At 31.9% G+C, this 24,390-nt stretch overlaps 7 protein-coding genes and 1 non-coding gene across 8 annotated transcripts; 6 read left to right on the top strand and 2 right to left on the bottom strand.

The window, feature by feature from the left end:
• Positions 1-1,001: 1,001 nt before the first annotated feature.
• DFA_07057 (uncharacterized protein) lies at positions 1,002-4,087 on the top strand (the record flags this gene model as incomplete). The annotated part of the gene is made up of 5 exons (XM_004366874.1): positions 1,002-1,833; positions 1,904-2,015; positions 2,083-2,281; positions 2,354-3,148; positions 3,245-4,087. The coding sequence occupies 5 exons, from the start codon at positions 1,002-1,004 to the stop codon at positions 4,085-4,087; spliced, it is 2,781 nt and encodes a 926-aa protein (XP_004366931.1).
• An 810-nt stretch (positions 4,088-4,897) lies between these two features.
• Positions 4,898-5,791, top strand: cofB (cofilin; the record flags this gene model as incomplete). The annotated part of the gene is made up of 4 exons (XM_004366873.1): positions 4,898-4,900; positions 4,952-5,045; positions 5,103-5,167; positions 5,381-5,791. 4 exons carry the CDS (start codon positions 4,898-4,900, stop codon positions 5,789-5,791), a joined length of 573 nt encoding a protein of 190 aa, XP_004366930.1.
• Positions 5,792-5,969: 178 nt separating this feature from the next.
• Positions 5,970-9,887, top strand: DFA_07055 (uncharacterized protein; the record flags this gene model as incomplete). Its single annotated transcript, XM_004366872.1, has 3 exons — positions 5,970-6,862; positions 6,950-7,222; positions 7,286-9,887. 3 exons carry the CDS (start codon positions 5,970-5,972, stop codon positions 9,885-9,887), a joined length of 3,768 nt encoding a protein of 1,255 aa, XP_004366929.1.
• A 312-nt stretch (positions 9,888-10,199) lies between these two features.
• Positions 10,200-13,400, bottom strand: DFA_07054 (RUN domain-containing protein; the record flags this gene model as incomplete). The annotated part of the gene is made up of 5 exons (XM_004366871.1): positions 10,200-12,667; positions 12,732-12,917; positions 13,124-13,169; positions 13,258-13,288; positions 13,396-13,400. 5 exons carry the CDS (start codon positions 13,398-13,400, stop codon positions 10,200-10,202), a joined length of 2,736 nt encoding a protein of 911 aa, XP_004366928.1.
• A 96-nt stretch (positions 13,401-13,496) lies between these two features.
• DFA_07053 (putative splicing factor) lies at positions 13,497-14,354 on the top strand (the record flags this gene model as incomplete). Its single annotated transcript, XM_004366870.1, has 1 exon — positions 13,497-14,354. The coding sequence occupies one exon, from the start codon at positions 13,497-13,499 to the stop codon at positions 14,352-14,354; it is 858 nt and encodes a 285-aa protein (XP_004366927.1).
• A 2,598-nt stretch (positions 14,355-16,952) lies between these two features.
• DFA_07052 lies at positions 16,953-17,025 on the top strand. Its single transcript has one exon. It is a non-coding gene; the product is annotated as a tRNA-Arg (tRNA).
• A 434-nt stretch (positions 17,026-17,459) lies between these two features.
• DFA_07051 (uncharacterized protein) lies at positions 17,460-18,285 on the top strand (the record flags this gene model as incomplete). The annotated part of the gene is made up of 3 exons (XM_004366869.1): positions 17,460-17,616; positions 17,681-17,989; positions 18,071-18,285. The coding sequence occupies 3 exons, from the start codon at positions 17,460-17,462 to the stop codon at positions 18,283-18,285; spliced, it is 681 nt and encodes a 226-aa protein (XP_004366926.1).
• Positions 18,286-18,350: 65 nt separating this feature from the next.
• comB (Rab GTPase domain-containing protein) lies at positions 18,351-24,058 on the bottom strand (the record flags this gene model as incomplete). The annotated part of the gene is made up of 5 exons (XM_004366868.1): positions 18,351-20,375; positions 20,446-23,446; positions 23,531-23,631; positions 23,856-23,885; positions 23,981-24,058. 5 exons carry the CDS (start codon positions 24,056-24,058, stop codon positions 18,351-18,353), a joined length of 5,235 nt encoding a protein of 1,744 aa, XP_004366925.1.
• Positions 24,059-24,390: the final 332 nt, after the last annotated feature.

Here is a 24,390-nt window from a genome sequence, read left to right as displayed (position 1 = left end):
GCATAGAGTAGTAGTTTAGTTTAGTTTTTTCAACACAAAAGTGCCTTTCGATTGAAACACGGATCAACCAAAAGTAATACTTTGTGTGGTGGTGGTGGTGTTGTTGTAATTTGAATTACAAGGTGAAAGTGGATCATGATGATCTACCTCTCAATCTATCGAATTCGACATTCGTATAGGTCTGAGTTTGTCCCCACTTACAAACACAAATATTTTCAAAACGAAGAACGCTACATGTGCAACGTTGCATCATCATATAGCAGGATTTTTTTTTTTGTTTTTTTTTTTTTTTGTTACAATTCAATGTTAACAAAGAGAAAGAGTTAACCCTTATATATATATATATTTTGGCATTTATATTCATTTTTTGGAATTGTTATTCTTCATTCTTTTGACACCCATCTTTCACCTTTGACTTGTTATTTTTAAAATATATTTTTGTTAAATCATTTTCATTGGACAATTCTAAAAAAAGTAAATGTCATTACTTTAAAAAAAAAAAAAAAAAGAAAAAAGAAAATAATAATAATAGAATTATTCAAATTATTTGGACCCTTGAAATCAAAGGGTTGTGCCCTCCAATTTATTCTTTGTAGAACATGAAACATTATAATGTTTATTTTTAGTTTTCTATAAATAATTATTAGTTTGTTAGCTCTCACAGTCTAAAGTCACACACACATGCATATGGGTCCATCTTGCCTTTGTTTTTTTTTTTTTTAATCATAGATGTTTTTTGTACACATATACATATAAATATATATAAATATTTTTTTTTATAACCAAAAGAAAGTCCAAAATATTAAAAATTCTATTAACACTATTATTTTAATCCAAACCTTTTTCTAATAATTAATTAATATATTAATTTATAAATCTACACAACAAACAACAACAACTACAACAAACAACAACTATATTTTTATTTATTTATTTATTTATTTATATAGATATATATATATATATTTATTACTAAAGTGGGAGCATGACTGTGATCCGATATGAACTCACCTCTTCAATCACCAACATCACCATCTTCCCCCTCATCATCCTCCTCATCATCATCATCATCAACTCAAACCACAACAACAAACCTTAACAACTATCCACCACCACCACCAGACACCAACACCACCAATAATATCTTTAATTCGCCAAAACCTCAACCCTCACCAACACCATATGACATGTCCACACCACCAGACCCAACCACCAACAACTCGACTCTGACAACAACAACAATCGAAACATCATCATTATCATCATCATCATCATCATCATCCCATTCGACATCGAAAGGTACTTCTACTACTTCTACTACTACAAACCCTTTAATTAATCATTCCAAAATAGATGGAGATTCACAACAACTTATTTCACCAACTCAAAACAATGAAGACAAAACTTTAAAATCAATTTCAAATTCACAACAAATAGTTTCCAATAATTTAAATTTATCCTTGTCCTCTACAACTGTAAATGACCTCAACAACAACAACAATCACATCAATCATATAAATCATATAAATTCAAAATTTTCACAACTTTTAGAAAACCCATCATCATCAACATCATCTACGAACGTCTTTGAGGAGGATAATAATAATAATAATAATTTACTGGCAGTTGAATCAACAACCACTACATCTACGATTAGCACCACTGGCTCATCTACAACGCCATCATCGACCATTCCCAATAGTCCATTATCACCCTCCTCCCCTTTGAGTTCATCGTCGGATACCACATCAAATTCACATCTTCAAAACATCAACAACAACAACATTCCACTTAAAAATTTAAAAGCTTCCAAAACAAATCCAACTAAAAAAAGTATAGTTTTCAAAAAAAAAAAACAAAAAAGAATATAATAACTAACAAACATTGTTTTTTTTATTTTTAGGTTCATTTGGAATTCAAGATAGAGATGTTTTGGAAGCATTATCCATTTCAACATTGTATGTCACAAATTTGGATACAAGTATGAATATAAATCAAATTCTATCTGCTTTTAGGTATGTCCATTTATTTTTTGGAAACCATTATCTATTTATTAATTGATTGTTTTTTTTTTCTATTTAGTGCATTTGGTCCACTCGATTACAATGATTGCGTTTTCATCAATAATTATGTATTTATAAGATTTATTCACAGGTCAGACGCTGAGAAGGCTATGGCAAAATTAAACGGTGTATATTTAGGTATTAATCAAATTCACATAAAATGGGGTGACTCTTTTGATCAGAGGACTTCTATTCATTTAACTTTTGATCCAACAAATGTATGTCAAAGATTATATAAATATAAATATAAATATATATTAATTTATTTTATTTTTTTTTTCATCATTTAGGCATGTTTGGATCTACATAAACATATTTTTTTACATTGCCGAGATTTCGGTAAAATCAATCATTATAATATCCCAAAGAATGAATTGGGACAGTATGAGGGGTTTGGATTTGTCCATTTCAAGGATTCCGAGAATGGACAGTATGCAGCCAAAAAGGCATTAGAGTTTTTTACAAACAACCCCGTTCAAGGGTTGACTATTCATTGCTCCTACTCTAAAAAAAAGTTGGCTAGTATTAGTCAAGCTACTGGTCATAAACCAAAGAAATCTGCTTCCCCTCTTTTATCAAAACATCAACAGGCAGGTGATTCGACTCCTCCTCCCCCTCCTCTCATTCCTCTTCCTAAAATCCAACAACAACAACAAGATTTGTACCAATCTTCTTCTTCCTCTAGGTTAGGACAACAACCTTTATTAAACCCCACCAATCAATTTTCACATGTACAACAACAGCCACCACAACCACAACCACAACCAAACAACAGATCGTTGTCATCATCATCTAGTTGGAATTCTCATTTCCCTTTGGATCATCAACAACCACAACCACAACAACAATCTACTTTTTCACAATATAAAGAGGCACAACAACAACAACAACAACAACAACAACAAAATATTATTTCCAACAACAACAACAAACGTAATAATCCAACCATGACTATTACAAAACAACAAACTTTACCATACCCCAATGAACATATTTTACATCAACACCAACAACAACCTATTCAAACAGGTAATAGTTACCCTTCACATCATCATTTCCAACCCTATTTATTTCCAAATACCAATGTATCTTTACCCTTGACGCAATCCCCATTGTCTCCTACTCTAACCCCCTCCACTCGGATGTCGCAACAACAACCATCTCCCCTTTTACCCAACGAGGTTAATCTTGCCTCGTCATCGCCAGCCGGCTCTTTATTGTCCCACCATCACGATGAATCTACATGGATGCCGTCGACATTTGACATTGATCAACTCGATCAACAAATTCGACAATTGCACCATCTCAAAAAGGTGTTGGAAGATTATCAACACCAAAAACCGCAGCAACAACAACAACTGCAGCAGCAACAACAACCGCAGCAACACACCATTCATCATCATATACTCTATGGAGGCGGCTCGGCCATCTCTTCTTCGACTTCACCTCCCCATATTGAGGAGCTTTTTGACCCCTATTTAATCCACCGACAACAACAACAACAGCAATCCACCTCTTCACCTTCATCTCCACCTTTATCCAATTCTGCACATACACCTCAGCAATCCTCTCCAACACTTCAATCTCAACAACATATATTTACTCCTAGATTTAGACAACAACAACAACAACATGGATATTCTAATAATAATAATTCCAATAACATTAACAATATCAACAATAACAATACTCAACAACAATATTTACAACCAGACCAAACATTGACTAATACGACAACTTTGAGAACCAATTTCTCTAGAGGACAACCACCTACTACAACTGTAGTATCCAATAATCCAATTGGCTATTTTTCACCTACTACTTTGATGGCTTCATCATTGCAACAACAACAACAACAACAACAGCAACAACATCATCACCAACTATTACAACAACAACAATCCTCTTCTGTTCCATCTTTGCAACAGATTTACCAACAACAACCTCAACAACAACAACAACAACAAAAACGAACCCACAAACAACAGAGATTTACACAACAATCCACACCACCACCATCTTAGTCATATATACATATTTTCCGCTCATTTCCACCAACATATCAACTCACCTCAACCCAACTCAACTCAACCCAAACCAAAACAAACAACAGAATAAACAGATATTATTAACTCTTTTTTTTTTTTTCGAGTTTACAACAATCCATAGTAGTACTATTTCTTCCTTGTTGATCAATATTATTTGTTATAACTCACTCAGATATTTTGAAAAAATGGGTATCGGAAATCTCGCATTGATACGATTCCGCGCGATTGAGTTGTGCTCGTATCGTCGTCTCACGGGTCACTGTTAAAAATATCTATTAATACCACCCCCTTTTTTTGTTTAAGAGTATGTTGTTACATATAAACAAACAAATATTATTATTTGTATTAAATTATCTATCTTTTGTGCATATATGAGGTGTGGGTGTTGAAGAATAATAAGAGGTAAATTCGGTGAATTAATTTACAACAAAATACCATCCATAGATTCTGATAGTTTCCAGTATCATGGTTCCATACCCATATCTATTCAAATTGCACATTATCGTAAGTAAGAGTATAGCAACTTGTTGGCAGTAGGAAGCTAAACCTCACTTTTCCCTTAGCTTCCCCTATATTTATCTGAAAAAAAAACAAAGCCATATCGAAAACGAGTTGGGTGTGGCTTTTTGAAATTTTTTTATAAATTCATGCTCTCCCACTTGATTTTTTTCATAATTTTATTTTTCTTTCCCTCTCCTATCCACTGAACCAACACTCTGCTTGCTTTTCATTTTTCTTTTTTTCTCTCTCAACAATATATAACATAATATAACATAATTTCATAAAATGGTAAATTTCTCTCTCTCTCTCTTTACTTCTTTCTCTCTCCTATCTCTATAGTGCAGTGTTGCACACATAACAAGTAAAAAGAGAGTTCATCATCATGGTAGAAGAGATAATAATAATAATAGAAGGAGTGAAACAAGTCAATTTGGTTTGGTCAGATGATTAGAGTCAATCACAAACAAATATATTATATATATATATATAGATGGTGTAGAAACAAAAGAACAAAAGACCAGACAGATAGATAATAGTTGGTTTATACACCAATCGGTTATATATATTTGTTGTTTGACTATTCTATTCTATTCTACTTTGACTTTTCTATTCTATTATTACTTTACTCTCTCTACTTGTTTTTATGTGTGTGCATTCACTCAAACACACGAACGCGCGTGTGTGAGAGATATTTTTATACTACTTTTTGGAAAAAAAAAAAACCTCACCACTGTTTTACTTACTTTTTATCTCTCTTTAAATTTCTAGTCTTCAGGAGTCAAATTAGCTGGCGATTGCGTCGAAACCTTCAACAACCTCAAGCTCGGTCGTAAGTTCCAAGCCATCCTCTACAAGATCAACGACGGTTCCACCGAAATCGTTGTCGACAAGACCCTTGCCCCAGGTTCCTCATTCGACACCATCATTGCCGAATTACCAGAGAAGGACTGTCGTTATGCTATCATCGATTTTGCCTATGAAGACGAAGGTGCCAACAAGAACAAGATCATCTTTGTTGCCTGGTGTCCAGATGTTGCCCCAATCAAGAAGAAGATGTTGTACACCTCTTCCAAGGACTCTATCCGTAAGTCTTTGGTCGGTATCCAACTCGAAATCCAAGGAACTGATGCCTCTGAAGTCAGCCGTGATGTCTTCATCGACAAGGTCAACAAGATCTAAATGTTATTATTATATATCCCCCCAAACCCAAATTGCACAAATAAAATAAATTATATGTATCAATATAGAAAACAAAAAAAAAAAAGAAAGCAAAAAGTGCTGGTTTGAAATGAGAGTAGATATTAAGAAAAAATAAAATGGTATTGTCAAGTTGAGTAGTTTGTTATTTGCTCAAAGAATGGTGGGAGGTGATACAGATAGAGCAAGAAAGTTACAAAAGGTAACTTATTCCCCTCTTGTTTTAACTCTACCAATCTTTACTCATACTTCTAATAACCCATATCAACCATTACTTAGTAGTAGTGATAATGATAATGAAGATGATGACTATGACGACGAAGATGACGATTCTCTAATTGTTGGTGACAATGACGGTACAAGTGACACCATTGTTTCTTCATCTCCTCTACAACAACAATCAAGTAATAGTTATAGTTATTCGGTATTCGGAGATGATAATTCGACGTTGACCACATCATCTCCATTATCAAGTTCTACAACCTCATATGAAACAATAGAAGAAGAGGATGATAAACAAACTTCCTCTTCCTCTTCATCTCCTCCTTCTCCTTCTTCTCATCCTTCTCCATCATATCCTTTACTACTAAAAGAATACTTTAAAGTTATACAAAAAAGTGGTAGAGATTGGAACAAGGAATTACAAAAGTTGTTGTTTGATAGTCCAAATATTGAAAAGTTCCAAAAGTTAACATTTCTATCTTATGACTTTACAATGACTGCTCAATCTATCGGAATGACCATCATCAAAGAGAAACATTTACCATTGGATCACAAGACCATTCAACCCGAGCCAGACTTGGGTGGTTTGGCAGGAGGAGAAAAGTTCATGCATCGAAACATAATGTTTAAGTTTACCCAAGATCCAATGGTCGATAGTCAAACTCATCTCTATGGAGGTAGTAAGCCAAATGAAATTGCAGCCTCCAAATCTGCTGGAAATGAATTAAGAGGTTTATCAACATTCTTTCAAAATGTTGTAGACCTAAAGAATCTTGGTAATAATATTCATCTTCCATTAATGTGTATAATTGATTATTATGGTTATAGATTGTAAATAGATAAAAAAAAAAAAAGAATAATAATAATTCAAACAAATATTAAAATTATTTATTTATTTGTTTATTTTAATTTTTGTAGGATTGCAATATCAATTTTACCAATAACAAAAAATACAATTATTTATGGTAGTAATGATGGAGGTAAAACAGTGAATAATGTGGATAATGAATTATCTAAAATGATGAAAATAATTGGTGATAATATGAAATTAAAAGGTCATATATCTGGTGCTGTCAATACTTCATTTATTTATGGTCCAGGTGATTTGGAAATTCATAAATCAACCATTGATTCTAAATTTTATGCTTTAGATTTTGGTAGATTATTTCCTCCTCTATTTCCTTTAAAAGAGTAAATATAAAATACAAAATATTAACAAATAATTACTCTTTACTAATTTCTTTTTTATTTTAGAAAGAGAGAAATATTTTATAAATTATTTAGACCAGAATTTTTAAAATTAAATTCAATTGCATTATCATCGGATGTATTTAGTGGATGGAGTAGTAAAGATGTAGATAAATCAATTCATGAACAAGAGGTTAAATTGGCAACCGATAGATTATTAAATGATCATTTAAAAGAAATGGTTGTCCAATTAGAGACTGATTGGACTAGAGGTTATTTAAACTTTTCAAGTGATTTGGGTATTGAATTACATAAAAAGGGAATGAATCTTGGTTTGTTGGGAAGGATACGTTCAATAACCAATCCATTTATTCAAAATGAAAAGAATCAAACACTTGTTGGGCTTATTCTTTGTGAAATGGTTGCACGTGTATTAAAACAAGCATACAAACAAGAATTATGTAAATTGAAAATCCATCACCAATCAGATTCTCCAGTCATCCTTGCGACCGTTCAATTTCTAAATAGGATTTTATCAAAAAAGAATTCTTTTTGGTTTTTAGATATTAAACAAATGATTCAAGAGAAATATAATCAAGATCATGGTCTAGACGTAAAGGAATTGGAATCATCAACAGATTTATTACCATCTATATCATTGAATAGAATTATTGAAAGATTCTCAACAATGGTTGGATTGGATTTAGATTCACGTATCTTTTGTGCATTAAATAATAATAATAGTGGTCTGGTTGTAAGAGTTGTGACAACTGATATTAAACAAATTAGACCGGTATTAAAACACAGTAATATGATTGATCGTTCAAATGGTATTGCATTGTATATGCAAGCCACACAATTAATCTATTCACACATTGGAAGAAACAGGGACGAGGATTTGGATCAATTTATTGATCAATTCAATACTGATCATAGTCAAGAGATTAGTTTATTATTGGCATCACGAGAAAAATTACAAATGGCTTCAAGATCAAGTACTACAGATGCTTCACTTTATCATCTTTTGGGATTGGTAGAGTTGGAGTTGTTTAAATTACGTTCAAACGAGAGAGACCATCTTTTGGCTTCAAGATCCTATCTTCAAATATCAATATCATTTGATAGTGGTTCAATATCTGCTCTTATTGCTTTGGCAACCGTTTATAGTTTATTAGATAATCATGATAAAGCACAAGATTGTTTTAAACAATTGATTAATCAAAAAAACTGTGTTAATAATGAAACTTTGGTACCTCTACTCTATGAAGGTTCATTACTTTATTCAACTCGTTACAATAATCAAGGAAAATTAAATAGAGTTTCATTTCACATTTTATTAAATTTATTTAATTTAATTGATGACTCGACAGATTTGTATAGCGAGTTGATATCAAGATTAATAACAATAGAAATGATTTATTATGGTAATGATAAATATTCTCAACTTTATGAAATGATTGAATCATTTCAAAGTCCAAAAGAATCAAATTTTCTAAACTTGGTTGGACCCATTTTAGAGAAAATCTTTTCCAAATACCCAAATCTATTGGATGATTATAAAAAAGATGGAAATTTTTTATTTGGTTGTCTTTTGGTATCGAATCAAAATACTTGTCCATCTTTTTTCAAAAAAGTTGGCAATTGGTTTGAAAATGTAGATGTAAGTCCATTTACATTTACATTGGCAAACAAATTATATCAATATCATTTTGAAAAATATTGTTCACTCTCTACAAATCATAAAACTTTACAAATTCGATCAAGACAACAATTAGAACTTTTTATAAAGACTCCAAAAAATATTTTAAAATTATTTATTTTTGGTCAAGATACTTTGTTTGGATTATTGGAGAATCAAGATTTATTAAAACATTTTGGAGCAACAACTAGAGAATTAATATTTGAACAAATGACAATCCATTCAAAACCATCAGATGGTTTAAACCATTTTAAACTCTTGGAATCAATTCATTTTGATAATCATTTTTGTTCAAAATCACCAATTATTTCAATGATTATAAATAACTTTTTAATGACATTGAAAAGATTAACTATTGGTTCCTATGGTTATACAGATCAACCATTTCAAGAGGAATTGGAATTGGAAAAGTTTGATATGATGGAGAGTTTACATCTTGGATCATCAAAATATTATCAAATCAAATCATTTCCAAAATCATTACAAACTTTGACATTGTCTCTTGGTCAAAGAAATATTTTAGAATTGGTATCTATTCAATGTCCAAATTTACATTCAATCATAATCAATGATCCAGATTCTGAATTTTATCATCAACAATTATATCATTTAAAATTAAATCGTTTGCAATCATTTAAATATCATTGCAATGGAAAGAATGAATATTTGGAAAAAAATCAATTCAATCAAGGTTTACAATGTTGGATTGGTTTATCTAAACTTTTCTTAATGGTTTATCATCCCTATGATGGTTGGAATGATTTTTTTAAAAATCTACCAAATCTATCAAGTTTAACTTTACAAGGTAATGAACATTTAAATTGTACTATACAATCAAAGAATTTGGAAAATTTAAATCATTTAAGAATTATTTCAAATCATTTTGAAACAAAAAGAATGGACAATTTTTCGAAATTGAAAAAATTAACTCTTCAAAATCATCAATCTTTAAATGATAATAGTTATTAAACTATTAAAATTAAAGAAATTATTTTTAAAGAATTGTCCATTATTGACTGATCATTTGATTTCAAATCTATCTACCAGTCAAGATTCAATTACAGATTTATATTTGGATTCACCAAAATTTACAGATTCCTCTCTCATTCAACTTGTACAAAAATTAACATACCTAAAATCAATCAATATTCAATATCCAAAACATTTTTCAACTATTTCCTATTTAACAAATAATTATCCAAATTTAAATTTATTCTTTAATGATATTTAAAAAAAGATTAATAAATAAATAAATATTTATTATTTATTATTTATTATTTATTAATTCATTATAAGATTATTTTTTTCAGTTTCTAATTTTTCTTTTTCAAGTTTACGAGCCTTTTCAAAGTTTTGTAAAATTCTTTGTTTTGCAAGTCTTAGACACTTTGGGCATTGTTTACCAAGTTGTTGACATTTGTTGTGATGGAAACTCTTGCAATTGGAGCATTGAGAGACGGTAGAAATGTGATAGGGATAGATTGCAGTGTGATCGTCACAATACTCGCAAACAAATCCCTTGGCAAGACATAGTACACACTTTTCAACGTGATCCAACCACTTTGCCACCAATTGTCTTAATGTTTCCAAAAGTTGTTTGTAATTGACCAAATCTCCAAGCGAAAACAAATCGATAGAGTTTGCCAAATACTCACTACGACCCAAAAGTTCAAGCAATGCCTGTCCACCTCTTGTACAAGTAATTAAAAAGTCCTTGAGATGAAACATTTGTCTACGAAGATTTCTAATACGCAAGAGATGATTGTTTTTGTACAGTTTGGGATTGACATTACCCAAATCATAAACTGGTTCCTTTTCCATTTCCACCAAAAATTCATAATAGAAATTGGCCAAATAATATTGTTTAAAATCCCAATTGGTTAGAATTTTACCAGGAATGTACCAATACTTTTTAGAATGACATCCAGAACAATAATACTTTCCACTATATTCACAATATCTTGACAATGAAAATATTCCAGATATATCTTTTGCACAACCATAACATTGATAATTTTGTTCTTGCAATGTTCCTTGAGTAGGTATAGTAAATAATATTTTTTTTCTTAATGGTGCCCATTTAAATGAAGATGGAGATGAAATATTAGATGAAGAATTAGAAGAAGTAAAAGTTGATTTTGTTTGATTATTTTGATTATTTTGATTATTATTAATATTTACAGGTGAAATGGAAGAAGATGAAGAAGATAAAGAAGTTTGTGGTGGTGAATCATAATTTGGTGTAGTTGAAGATGAAGATGGAGGTGGTAAATCTTTTGCACTTTGAATTAAAAATTGAATAGTTGGATCCAAAAGTAAATCATCATACGATTCCAAAGTATCATGATTCATTGAATCATTGATTGTAGTAATATCATTGATATCTTCACTTAGATCATCTGATACATAAGAAGTGGTAGCTGAATTATTATGATGACTATAGTTGAATTGTTGAGCAATATCATTTGTTGAAACTGATACTGTCAGCGTACTAGAATGATGAATTCTTATATTATCATCCTTTTCTTGTAGATGATGTTTTTCTTGCAACAATTGTTCAAATTGATCAATCTTGTCAAATACCATTGATTCCTCTTCTATTGATAAATGATGACATGGTTGTTGTGCTTGTTTTTGTGAAAATATAAAATCTGAAACATTATGAGTAGTAGTTGTAGTAGGAGGAGGAGGATGATTGGGAACAGGATCATCGGAAGATTTTTCATAATAATTACTAGAAATACTACTATTACTACTAATAGTACTACTATTAACTGTTGTTGGATCTAATAATGCCAATTCCTCCATTAATGTTAATATTGGTCCTTGTTGTTCTTGAATTTCCATTGATCTTTTTAACATTATACGATTATGTTCTTCATCACTTGAAAGAATATCATCAATTGGAACAATTGGTTCCTTTACTTTTTCCTCTTCTTCCTCTTCTTCTTGTTCATTACAAGATAAATTAATTTCTTGTTGTTGTTGTTGTACTACTATTGGAGGATTGATTTCTTCTTCTTTTTCTTTTTCTTTTTCTTCTTGATCTTCATTTTCTTTTTCTTGTTTAACTTTTTTTACTACTTTTTTAATTTTTGTAATTCTTTTTATGATTTTTGTTTTCTTTTCAGGCACCGCTTGAACTTCAACTGCAACCGCCTCACCTTGACCAAATTCATCCTCACCATCCAAATTAATATTTCTTGTTAGTGATTTTAGAACTTTTTTTTTCTTTACCAAAACTTTTGTTGGTCCTACTGTTGTTGAAGAAGAAGAAGAAGAAGAAGAAGTAGTAGATTCATTATCATCCTTTACTATTATATGTTGTCTTTGGAAATCCAAATAAAAAGGATGAAGTGGAGATAGACATGAAGGGTCAATGTTGACATGATCCAATTTACTATTATTATAATCTATTTGAAATTGCAGAGTTGCCAATGATACCAAGATGGAACGAAACAAATCAGCATCTTCTTTGTGTCTAAGAATAGAGTCTTCTTGATAATAGGTTTTGATGATATCTTGATTCGATGTCAATATTTCAATGGCTTGATTCAATATTGATTCATTTAATGATCTTCTAATCCAGGCTCTTGCTTTACCCAAATCACTCGTCACTTCACTTGAACTATTAATATAATCAAATTCCTCTTTCCAATCTACTGCTCTACTATCTGCCAATAAAGGATTTTTTAAATCCTTTTTTAAATTTGGTAATAATTGAATGATTTCCCATATTTTAGAATTTTCTAAAAAAAAAACAAATATAAATATTATTTTTTTAATTATTGTAATATATTATTTCTTCTTTACGTTTTAATTTATGACAAATAAAAGCTTCAATTTGATAACAAATTGGACCTAATAAATGTTCATGAATGGTGTTTGTAATGGGTGATGAATTGTTTGAAAAGTAGTATGATACACATTCTTTAATTGCTACTTTAAGTTTACTTTGACTCTCTTTTCTAAGTGTTTGAGCTTGAACTGATTCTGCATCTAAAAAGAAGAAGAAGAAGAAGAAGAAGAAGAAGAAGAAGAAGAAGAAGAAGAAGAAGAAGAAGAAGAAGAAGAAGAAGAAGAAGAAGGGGAAATGATTAATTAATTTTTGTATAATTATTAAAAAAAAAAAAAAAGTATGAGAGAGACAAGTGTCATCTTCTAACGACGCACCAACAAAACAAACAAACATTTTAAAAACTTACATTCCTTTTCTACACTCGGTCTCACAAAAGTTGAGATTTCATTTATCTTTTTTTTAATTATTTATCTATCTCTTTTTTTCTCTCTCTCTCTCTCTCTCTCTCTCTCTCTCTTCTATCTTTGTTCAAAACTTTACTTGTTCTTCTTCCTCTTCTTTATTCTTCCTTCTTTTAAAAGAGAGAAATGAATAGAATCTTTTTTTTTTTAATTACATGACGATTTTTAAGTGATTTTTTTTTTTCACTCAATTTCGCGTCGACCAAACTGGTAAAACCCCATTCTTTTTTTTTTTTTTTTTTTTTATTTTGACATTGAATCGTTGTCTTCCTTTTCTTTCATTTCATTCTATATTTTATTCAATTTTATATATCGAGAATGAGTACAAATATCGAAGAACTAAAGATTAAACTAGAATCTGATAAACAAGAACTACAAGAATTAGAGTTGTTACTTGAAGAAGATCCACAAAATGAAGAATTACATAGTCTAAAAGCAGATCTAATCAATGTGATCAAGGTAGCTTCAGATCAAATAGTAAATTTACAAACGGCATCTACTACAACTATATCATCATTTACCTCTCCTCCTTTAGATCAAAATATTATAAACCAAAAACAAATATTACAACAACAACAACAACAACAACAAATATTAAATAATTCTTCTTCTTCTGGTTCTTCAATATTAGCTATAGGATCAAGATGTGAAGGAAAATATGCAGTTGATGGAGTATGGTATGCAGGAGTGATAACAGATATAAAGAGTGATGGAACCTATGTCATATTGTACGATGGGTATGGTAATAGCGAGACACTTAGTTTTGCAGATATACGACCGCTGACACGTGTAAAGTTGGGGTCGAGTGTAAAGGATCAGTCGACGCGAGTCAATGCTGCATCGGATGGTTACGCAACCGTCCCAAAACATCTTCGTATCAATGTCGACGATTCAGAAGAGACCAAGAAACTAAAACTCAAGAAACAACATTCTATAAAGTCGGCGAATCGTGTCTATCGTATAGACGAGGAGAATCGTCAACAAAAGCAAAAATGGCAAGACTTTGTCAATGAAAACAAAAAGTCTGGAAAGACTCTCACCGATCGTGGCCTCAAAAAGGGTAGCATCTTTTCTACTCCCGATAATTTAAATGGAAGAGTTGGTGTCGTTGGTAGTGGCAAGGCAATGACTGAAGGTACTCAATTCTCTACAAAGAGAAAATCAATCACAAAATAAGTCATATATAAAACAAACAACGTTGTACATTTTTTTTCATTGATAAGTAACCCCCTATAAATACATAGAGACAGAGGAGAGACATCTCTCCCTCTCAAAACAAACCATTTATTTATCACTAATAATCAACCATTTTATTTTCATTCTATATAAATATATCAATATCGTATGTGGATGTTGTATGTGGATGTGATATCTTAAAAGAGCAAGTGTCTTTTTTTTTTTTTATTTAATTAATTTTAATACTTTTTACCTTTTTTTTTTCTCTTTTGGTCTATGCGCTTTCACAGTATTATAACTAGTTAAACTGTGATAATCTATTTCCATTCCATTTCCTTTGGAGTGTGCGACCAAAATAAACATAATGAAAAAGAGATTTACTCTTTTTAATTGTAAGTTAAAATAAATAATAATAATAGATAAAGAGAAAAGATTGAATCATAGAAACTAGTTGATCGGCTGAAATGTGATTGATTGATTGATTGGTTTGATCTCAAAAAAAAAAAACAACTACAACTACAACAACAATACAAAATGTAACAATTTAATATAATATAAACTATATCAAATTTATTTATATATAAATACCTTGCTATCTATGGACCAAAACTCGACACTACCAAACTAAAGGTATTCACTTCATTATTTCTTATCGTTGCTAAGAACAAGCTCAAAAAGCTCCAACGATGATCGCAATGGATTGGAGTCTCGTAAAGTAGTGTTACAGTATGATATCTCTCTTGGCTTTTTAAAAGTTCTTTGGTACAAACAAAAGGGTCGCTGCTACTATTCTGGTATATGTCTACCAAAACAGGCGATCCTCTCGTAATCTCCATCGAGAGGCTCAATCCGCTGCTTGGATACACGTTGGACAACGTCGTTCTGATTTGCGCCTGTTTCAACTCTAGTGCCACCGCCAATGCCTACAAAGACCTATTAAATGCACAACAGTTGGCCGTCATCAACCGCAGCCGATGACAATCTGATGAAATACTAACCTGACGATTATGTTTTGAATGCTGACTCGTCTGTATACGAAGAAAAGGAAAGAGATAGATTGGAGTGGTTGGAGCTTGAAGGTGTCAATAAACATTCTGAACCTTTTTTAGACTTTAATCTCCAACATTCTACATGATAGTATACTCTTTGATCATTACCTCTTCACCTTCATCAAAAGAACTTAAAATTCAAAAAAAATAAAGTTTAAAACGTAGTTTAAAAACAATTAAATTCTATAAAATAACTATAACAATTAATTGATTGTAGTAAACCAAAACTGCATTGTCAATACCCATATATTGATTCGATAATACTCTTTTTAAATTAAAAAAACTGTATATTTATTATTATAAAAACCAACAAACACATTATTAATTAACTATTTAAAAGATTTTTTTTTTTTCTCTCTTCTTTTTCTTTTCTCTTTTGAACGATTTGTGGAGTGTAGATAACCAGTTTACTTTAAGACATGGTTTATTAGAAAATCGATATTTAATGCAATCGAATCGATAGACATTACAACTACCTCGGTCAAAGGTATAAAAGCCAATCAACAAAAAACTATTTTTGACATCAAATTTGCGTGGATGTTTAGCTCAGTTGGAAGAGCGATTGGCTAATCGATAAAATGGGGTATTTTTTTTTTTTTTTTTTTTTAAAAATTCTGAGACGAACTTCATCACTGTCGTCTTATGTATAGGCGCGAGGGGGTATTTTTTTTTTTTTTTTTTAATAAAATCTTTGACCTCTTCATCACCGCTGAAGTCATATTGTTTATTTTTAAATTAATGATTTAATTATTATTGTTTAATTTGGAGTAGTTGTTAGATAGTGGTTAGTTTTAGTTAGGAAGGAGGGAATGCGATAGGGTGAAGCTAGTTTGCCCCAAATGAGAGAGAATTTACTAAAGTTTGCGATCAGTTCGAGATTAGTGACCGACCATCGATCAGGTTGACATTTAGCTAGAATCGACTTGCAGTTTTGGATTAGTTTCAGGTATTCAAGATAGATTATAGTTTTGAATCGTTTGGTAACGATTGCTGCTTCGTTTGGGTCGAGAGAGTAGTTGCGATCGTCATCGTCAAAGTCGAATTGCACATTCAGGTGGTGGCTCCTAGGTTTTTTTTTTTAAAGTAATTCTTTTCCTGTTCTCTCCTATCGGGAAGAGTAGTACTCAGAAGTTACAAAGTTTTATTAATTTTACTTTTTAATTGACCCGCAAGAAATAAAGATTATCTCAAGAAGAATTAAAGTTAATTTGTTTTGGGGGTTTGTCCATGTCTATGATACATGTTGTATGGACGTTGATCATGTATCTTTTTGTATAGTGTCAAGCATGTTGGATTGTTTTGGATTGTTGCTTGTTTTAAAAATAAATTGGTTAAAGATATCGCTATTATTTTTTTTTTTTTTTTTTTTTTTTTTTTTTCTCACTAGCACTATAGGCTATAATACTGGGTTGATATAATTATTATTATTCTTATTATTTAGTGAATTATTATATTATTAATATTATTATTGATAGTTGTAGAGAGAATAGAATTTGCTCCTAGGGGGTATAAATAAGCCAAAAAACTATTTTTGACATCAAATTTGCGTGGATGTTTAGCTCAGTTGGAAGAGCGATTGGCTACGAACCAATAGGTCGCAGGTTCAACCCCTGCATCATTCAAATCTTTTACTTTTTCATGGCAGGGGATTTTTTTTCGCGGACTCCTAAGACCACGTCATTTGATGCTAAACAAGGTTTCATAAGAAACGATTAAAACCACTCAAAGATATTGTCAAAATAAAAAAAAAAATGGCTATAGTTTTTCCAATAGGACAAACTGGCCTGGAATTGGATTCACTAGTCTAATGTCTTCTTTTTTTTTTTCCTTTTATTTATCCAACTCTAATCTCTATAGCTGATCCTATTATTTTAATACATCAAAGAGAAGTTTAATTTCTTTTCCAAAAGCTTGAAAACCATAGCTTCTTGTCAAAAAAATAAAAAAATAAAATAGTTTTGAGTTTCCGATCATGTGAACTTTCAAATTAATTAATTCATTCTTTTTATTCTTTCTTATCATCATCATCAATCAAATGATTCAAAAACAAACAAAGATGACTAATTTGTCAAACAAGGACAAATATCTAGTTGTATACAACTCCTTTCAAGCATTGGGATGGTACTATCTAATCATATCAATGATTATGAGATTCTTGTTTCAAGGAACTTCATCAATCTTTACAACCTTTATGTCTTTGGGTTCAATTGTTTGTATGTAACATAAAACAAGATATCATTTATTACTTTTGTTTACACTTTTTCACACATCTTTTAGGTACATTACAAGTAGTTGCATTCCTAGAGATATTACATGTATATTTTGGACTTGTAAAGAGCGGTAGTATCATGCCAACCATATTTCAAGTGTTTGGAAGAAATCATGTTCTATTATGGGCACTTTGTTATGTATATCCAGCTCAAGAGCATTGGTCTGTCTTTTTAATGTGCGCAACTTGGGGTGTTTCAGAACTCATCCGTTATCCATACTATATTGCTTCAACTTTGAATGAATGTCCAAAGTTTTTGGAATGGTTAAGATATAATGCTTTTATTGTTTTATATCCTCTTGGTTTTGCTGCTGAAAGTAATAAGAAAATATAAAAACAACTAAACAAAACAAAACAAAACAAAAACTAATGAATCCTTTTTTATTTATTTACTTAAGATATATTATGGTATCAAATGTTACCAATCATTTTAGCAAGAAAGATTCATTTCCTAATTATGCCAAATTCATACAATTTTTCTTTCAACTATTATTATTTTGCATTGGTTTGGATTATTTCAACATTATTACTCTTCCCACAACAATATCTCTATATGTTTAGTCTTCGTAAAAAGAAAATGTCAAATACTGTTCCAAAAAAAAAGACTCAATAAATCAAATTTAAATGATTCCCTTGTTTGTTTTAATAATACATTAAATTTATTTTATAATTTTTCTATTATTTTAAACCACCAACAATGATATTTTTACATTCTTGAGCTCTTTGTAAAAAGAGAGAAGCTTCATTGGGATAACCTCTTTCAGTGAGGAAATTGGCATAGGCAATAAGAGACCGATAGCTAAAAGGATCGACTTCTAGACTACGAAGGAAATATTCTTCTGCCTTTTCATAACGTTTACATCTGACCAAAAAACGAGCATAAAAGAACAAGATGACTGGTCCCTTTGGATCGGCATCAATAGCACGCAAAAAGTAACGATCCGTATTGACAACCGATGGATCGTTCATGGAGAATTGGACATTGGCAATATTCTTTCCTTCAGAGGCACAAAATTCTAGAATCTTGCACCAGGTTTGTGCGCATAGTTGGAGTGTCTCTTTGTTGTTTGGATTAGAGATGAGTGCCAACTCGAATTTCTTACGAGCCTTGTGCATGAGATGGACAGCAGTGCCGTTGGACACTTCAGCCATTGCTTTGGCATAAAAGAATGTACCTTCGGCATTGGTAACGAGATCGGTGTGTTTGACACGTACACCAATCTTTTTAAGATCTGAATTGTTAAATGGCATTGTCACCTTTAGTGTTGTATCTGCCAACTTTTCAATCGTCTTTTTACGAAACTTGAGATGAGCCATTTCACGTAATCTTGTAAAAAGTAAATCTCTTCCCAATACAACATTACCACCAGTATTGACCAATCTATCCTCCAATATATCTCTAATCTTCCATCCAGGTGTAAGTACTGCCGTCTTTTTAACAACACCCGACGACCCATTATTAACATTGTTTGTACTATTGGTTAAATGATTTTGATTAATTAATCCAATAGCTCCACTTATACTTAGATTACTTGTTTGTGAACCCATACTACTATTACTATTATTATTATAAGAAGAAGTACTATTATTATTTTGATTATTATTATTTTGATTATTATTAATATTTTGATTATTTCCATTATTTCCGTTTCCGTTTTGATTTGGATCAATATATTTGTTATTTGAAATAAATAGAGGAATTTGATAAATATAAAACTTTGAATATAATTCTTGTTTAACTCTTTCTTCCCAAAATTCTTCTGAATTGAAACCAGGCATTGTACTATCACCAAATGCCATATTTAAAAAGTTGGTTGTCAATTGATTGTAGGGAGCTGATAATGGTTGTTTAAATGTTTTCATAGTGTCACGGAAACGTCTTCTGAGATCATTCTTGAGCACACGCGCAATGGCTTCGATCATCAAGACAAAACCGGCATCACGGTCATCGACAGAGACAATCATATGACCGATCCATCTCATATTGATGCCATGACGATGAAACTGTTCGGGGATATGAACACCACCTTTGAGAAGGGTGTTGTTGGCTAGCGTCTCCTTGATGAGCCACTTTAGACGACCAGACACCTTGGGGATAATCTCGGTTAAAAGACGGAGCGTAGCTTCTTTTACCTCGGCATTATGTACATGACGCTCATTGTCGTGCTTGATAAAGCCACTAAAGGCATCGCTGCAAAGAGGTTTGGTGTGGTTTTTTAAAAACTCTGGACGGAACAATTGGTACAAGTGACCACCAGAGATTTGGTCGTCTGGGTAGGATGGTGGGAATGTACGCGAGAAATCAATCAAATAGAATCTACCATCCGTGCCAATATGTCCTTCGATATCGGTTGCCGAGTAGACCAACGATGGTGGGATGATCGTTCCACCATAATGTGGCTTTAGATTGAGCGACTGAGAGAGTGATTTCATAATCTCCAATGATTGTTCGTGTGATGAATGAACCTTTCTTCCCATATCACTACTTCCATAGACAATGGTTGGTTTATCACCACTCGATGAAATGGGAAGTACACTCATTGCAATCAATCGGAATCCCATGAAATCTACAAGTGCCATCAATGGTACACATAATCCATTGATTGGACAATTCAATGTTGCCATACATCCTTTTAATTCTTGTCCTCCTACTTTGGCTCCTCCCCATTCATCATAAACTCCATGTGGTGATCCTCCTGCAAACTAAAATGAACGAAAAAGGTATTAATTATTATTTTTTTTCTTTTTTTCAATTTCTTTTTTTTTTTCATACTTTAAAAAGAACATTTCTAACTATATATTTATCACCACCAAGATGACCACCCATTGATTTACTACTAATTGTTTTTTCTTGTAAATATCTCTCTTCAATGATGATTCTACCATAGGTTTTAACCGTATGAATAAAATCTTGAGAAATGTGTAAAAGTTCTGTAGAAATCTCTTGGAGATTATATAAATTGGTATCTAGTGATGGAATGTCTCTAAATTGTAATACAACATTTTGGAATCTTTCATTTAAATCTAAAATCTTGTCTGTATCTGGTGTTATTTGAGGTTGAGATTGATTCACTTGTTGTTGTTGTAGAGTCTGTTGTGGAGTCACTTGTTTGGCACCAGAAGTTACCAATGGTGATGGAGTATGACTATCTTTGATTACATGTTTTTCATCATATGGATCATCATCTTCATCTTGTTGTTGTTGTTCTGATTGTACAACAATTGTATTTTGTTCCAGTGATTGTTGATGATGAAGTTTTTCTTTATCACCAGTCAATTGAGCAAGAGCAGCTGCAGCAGCGGCAGCTTGATTTCTTTCATGTACAACATCGATTGTATTGTTAAAATTTTTAGAGTTGATTTCATTTGAAATGTGGACTGCGTTTCCAGAGGTTAAATGTTCCATTGATTCCTCATCCAAATTATAACTTTCTTCTCTACCAACCGAAGAACCAATAATCGAACCTACAATAGAACCAGTTTCATCAGAATGATCAATAGTGGTTGTATTGTTGGCAGCAGCTACAAATATAGCATTTGAAGACAATGACATACCACCTCCAACTACCTTTGGATGATGGTGATGATGATGTTGTTGTGATCCATCACTTTCATTACTCTTGTTTAACGAGATGAGTTGATCAGTTGCTGGATGTGGACTCTTTAATAATCCTCTTGGTACTGCTAAATAATTATCCATTGATGGATGATTCATCATGATTGGTGATGATGATGAACTGACCAATGGTGTAATGGTGGCGGTAGTAGTAGTTGTTGGCAAGACTGTAATATTTGGTTTGTTATTTTGATTTTCAAAATGTTGAACAAGATTACCACCTGGATTACTATCCAATGATGAACCTCTTGAATCTCTAATATTTGATGGGAAAGCTTTAGAGAATTGTTTGTCTTGACCAGTACTAGAAGGTGAAGATGATGGAGATTCATTAAAGTAACCAGATTGTTGTGATATTGGAATAGGATTGGATGACATGGTAGCAGTAGTTGGAATAGACGACCCACTACTATGTGGACTTGGAGCTGGAATGCTTGGGTTTGAAGTACTAGCTACCAAACTCTTGTAATTGCTCTTGGGTAGATCTGGTAGTGATTCCAATGTTTGTTTATGCCATTGACTTGGTTGATCATCATCTACAGAAGGTTGATATCCATAAGCCTCTGCATAGGCACTCTCTGGTGGTGTTGATGATTGACTATTTGTATCAGATGCCGCCGACGATGAAGAGGATGGAGATGACGAAGAGGATGTAGAACAAGACAATAAAGAGGATGGCGTAGTTGGACGGTGTCCTATTCTTGATGATCCCAAACTTGGTGATCCAGTTGGTCTTTCCTGCTGAAGAGACAATGGAACGGGTGATGGTGATGGTGATTGGTTTGGTTGATTTGGTACATTGGTCAAACTTGATCTCAATAATACATTTTGACTTTGATTCATTGGTGTTGTATTAATTGGACTAGTATTGTTTGATAATAAATAGTTATTATATATAGTTGGGTTAGTTGAATTGGTTGGATTAAGTGTTGGTGTATTTGAATTTGAATTATTTTGATTTTGATTATTAGTAGTTGTAGTAGTAGTTGTAGTTGTTGTAGTTGTAGTAGTTGTAGTAGTCGTTGTAGATGACAAATTTGGTGTAGTACTATTACTATTACTACTACCACTACTGCTATTTGGTTGATTAAAATTACTAAATGCTAAACGTAAACTATTTTGATTTTTGGGAGGTGGGGAGGTTGGAAGAGGGATTTGGAGAATAGCATTTCTTCTCTTTATAAATTGTTGTTGAGTAACTGGTGGTGTAGAGGGTGCAGCTGCTGGAGATGCAGGTGTTGACGCAGAACCAGAACTGTTGTTGTTACTACTATTTTTCTTGTCTACAGAAGGAGATCCACCTTTTCCCATTTTTAACTTTCCTTTTAATTTACTTGTAGTAGTAGTCGTATTGGTTTGGTTGTTGGACGATGCAGATGAAGTTGATTGAGAGAGTTCATTCAAACTCTGAGTTAAACTATTACTACTATTACTACCACTCATGCCAACACCTCCAACCGAATAACTCAAATTGGTTGTTGACAATGTGTAGTGATTCATCATGACCGATCCATTTAATTGTCCTCCACCTGTACTATTTGATAATCCACCATTATTACTACTGCTATTATTTCCACCAGAACTATTCATAAATGATTTACTTGATCCACCTCCACCTCCACCTCCACTACTACTACTACTCGAACTATTTGTATTTAAACTACCACCAAGAATAGCACCACCAGTATTGGCAACAGCTGTATGAGACATTGATTGACTTGGAACATACGAGATACTGGCTGTACCATTACCCAAACTGCTAGGGGCAGCGTTATTATTTGTACTATTGCTATTGCCACCAAAGAAGCTTCTGAACCCACCCTTTTTCTCCTTTTTTGCGTCCTTGGGAGGAGTGTTTTCTTTGGGGTCTTTGGATGCCATTTGTTGAGAGAGTACACGAGTCATTTCCAAAAAGATTTCATCGATACCGTCACCAGTCAACGACGAACATTCAATACCTATACATCTGTTTTGGTTGCACCATTGATTCAACATCTCTGTTGAAATTGCCTTGTCAAGATCACTTTTACATCCTGCTATGACCAAAGGTGCCGTTTCTCTTGCAAATCTCTTTGTATCTGGGTACCATCTAGATGCAACTCTTTCAAATGAATCTCTACTTGATGAATCATATGCAATAATAATTCCATCTGCTCCTCTATAAAAAAAAGAAAAAGAAAAAGAATATATTGATTAATATACTATATTTTATCTATTATCATTACTACTATGACTCGCATACTTGTAAAAGGATGAAGTTATTTGAGCAAACTTTTCTTGTCCCAATGTATCCCATATTTGTAATCTTATGTTTTTACCATTGATTTCTACACCTTTTGTTTTCTAGATATAGATAGATAGATATAATTGGTTTGTTAGTAATCTAAAATTTTAGATATAAGAAAAAGTAATCGTCGTCGAGAGAGGGAGGTTTTGGGTTGTTTTTTTTTAAATCGAAACGCACACCCCTCCCCCCCCACAAGTAGTACTTTTTCCCACACAATGATGATTTTAGTTAAGCTTACAGAGTCGAAAGTTAGTGTCACGGTCGGATCATGTATAAATACATTTTCTGTGTACCTAAGTATCATAGAACTCTAAATTAAAAGATAAACATATTAATATCTTTATAGTAGTAGTAGTAGTTGTTGTTGTTGTTGTTGTTGTTGTATATTCTTTTGTTGTTTCTTACCTTCCCGACTCCAACATCACCAATAATCACAATCTTTAAAAGTCTGTCAGAAGAAGAAGAAGAAGAAGAAGAAGACATGATTGTAACAATGGTTCAACTTTTAAGTCGTCTAGATCACCTATCTATAGTTGTACTACTCTTTCTCTCCTCTCTCTCTCTCTCTCTATATGACTTTTGTATGTATCTATCTATGAATGATTTTGTTAATATGTATGTATGTAAAACTATAAATGCATGTAATGTAAATAATAAATAATAAATAAATAAATAAGATAAGTTGTTTTGTTGATTAAAGATAGATAGATATTAATGTTGTTATTGTTGTTGTTGTTAGATTGTATTAAATAAAAGTAAGTAAGTAGAAAGGTATGTTTTAATAAATATGTGTTGGTAGGCGGTGTGATACGATT

The sequence above is a fragment of the Cavenderia fasciculata genome (assembly GCF_000203815.1).
Source record: "Cavenderia fasciculata unplaced genomic scaffold Scf_ET2XIPL01CNAVH-3, whole genome shotgun sequence".
NCBI lineage: Eukaryota > Evosea > Eumycetozoa > Acytosteliales > Cavenderiaceae > Cavenderia > Cavenderia fasciculata.
This window is presented reverse-complemented; position numbering and strand designations above follow the sequence as displayed.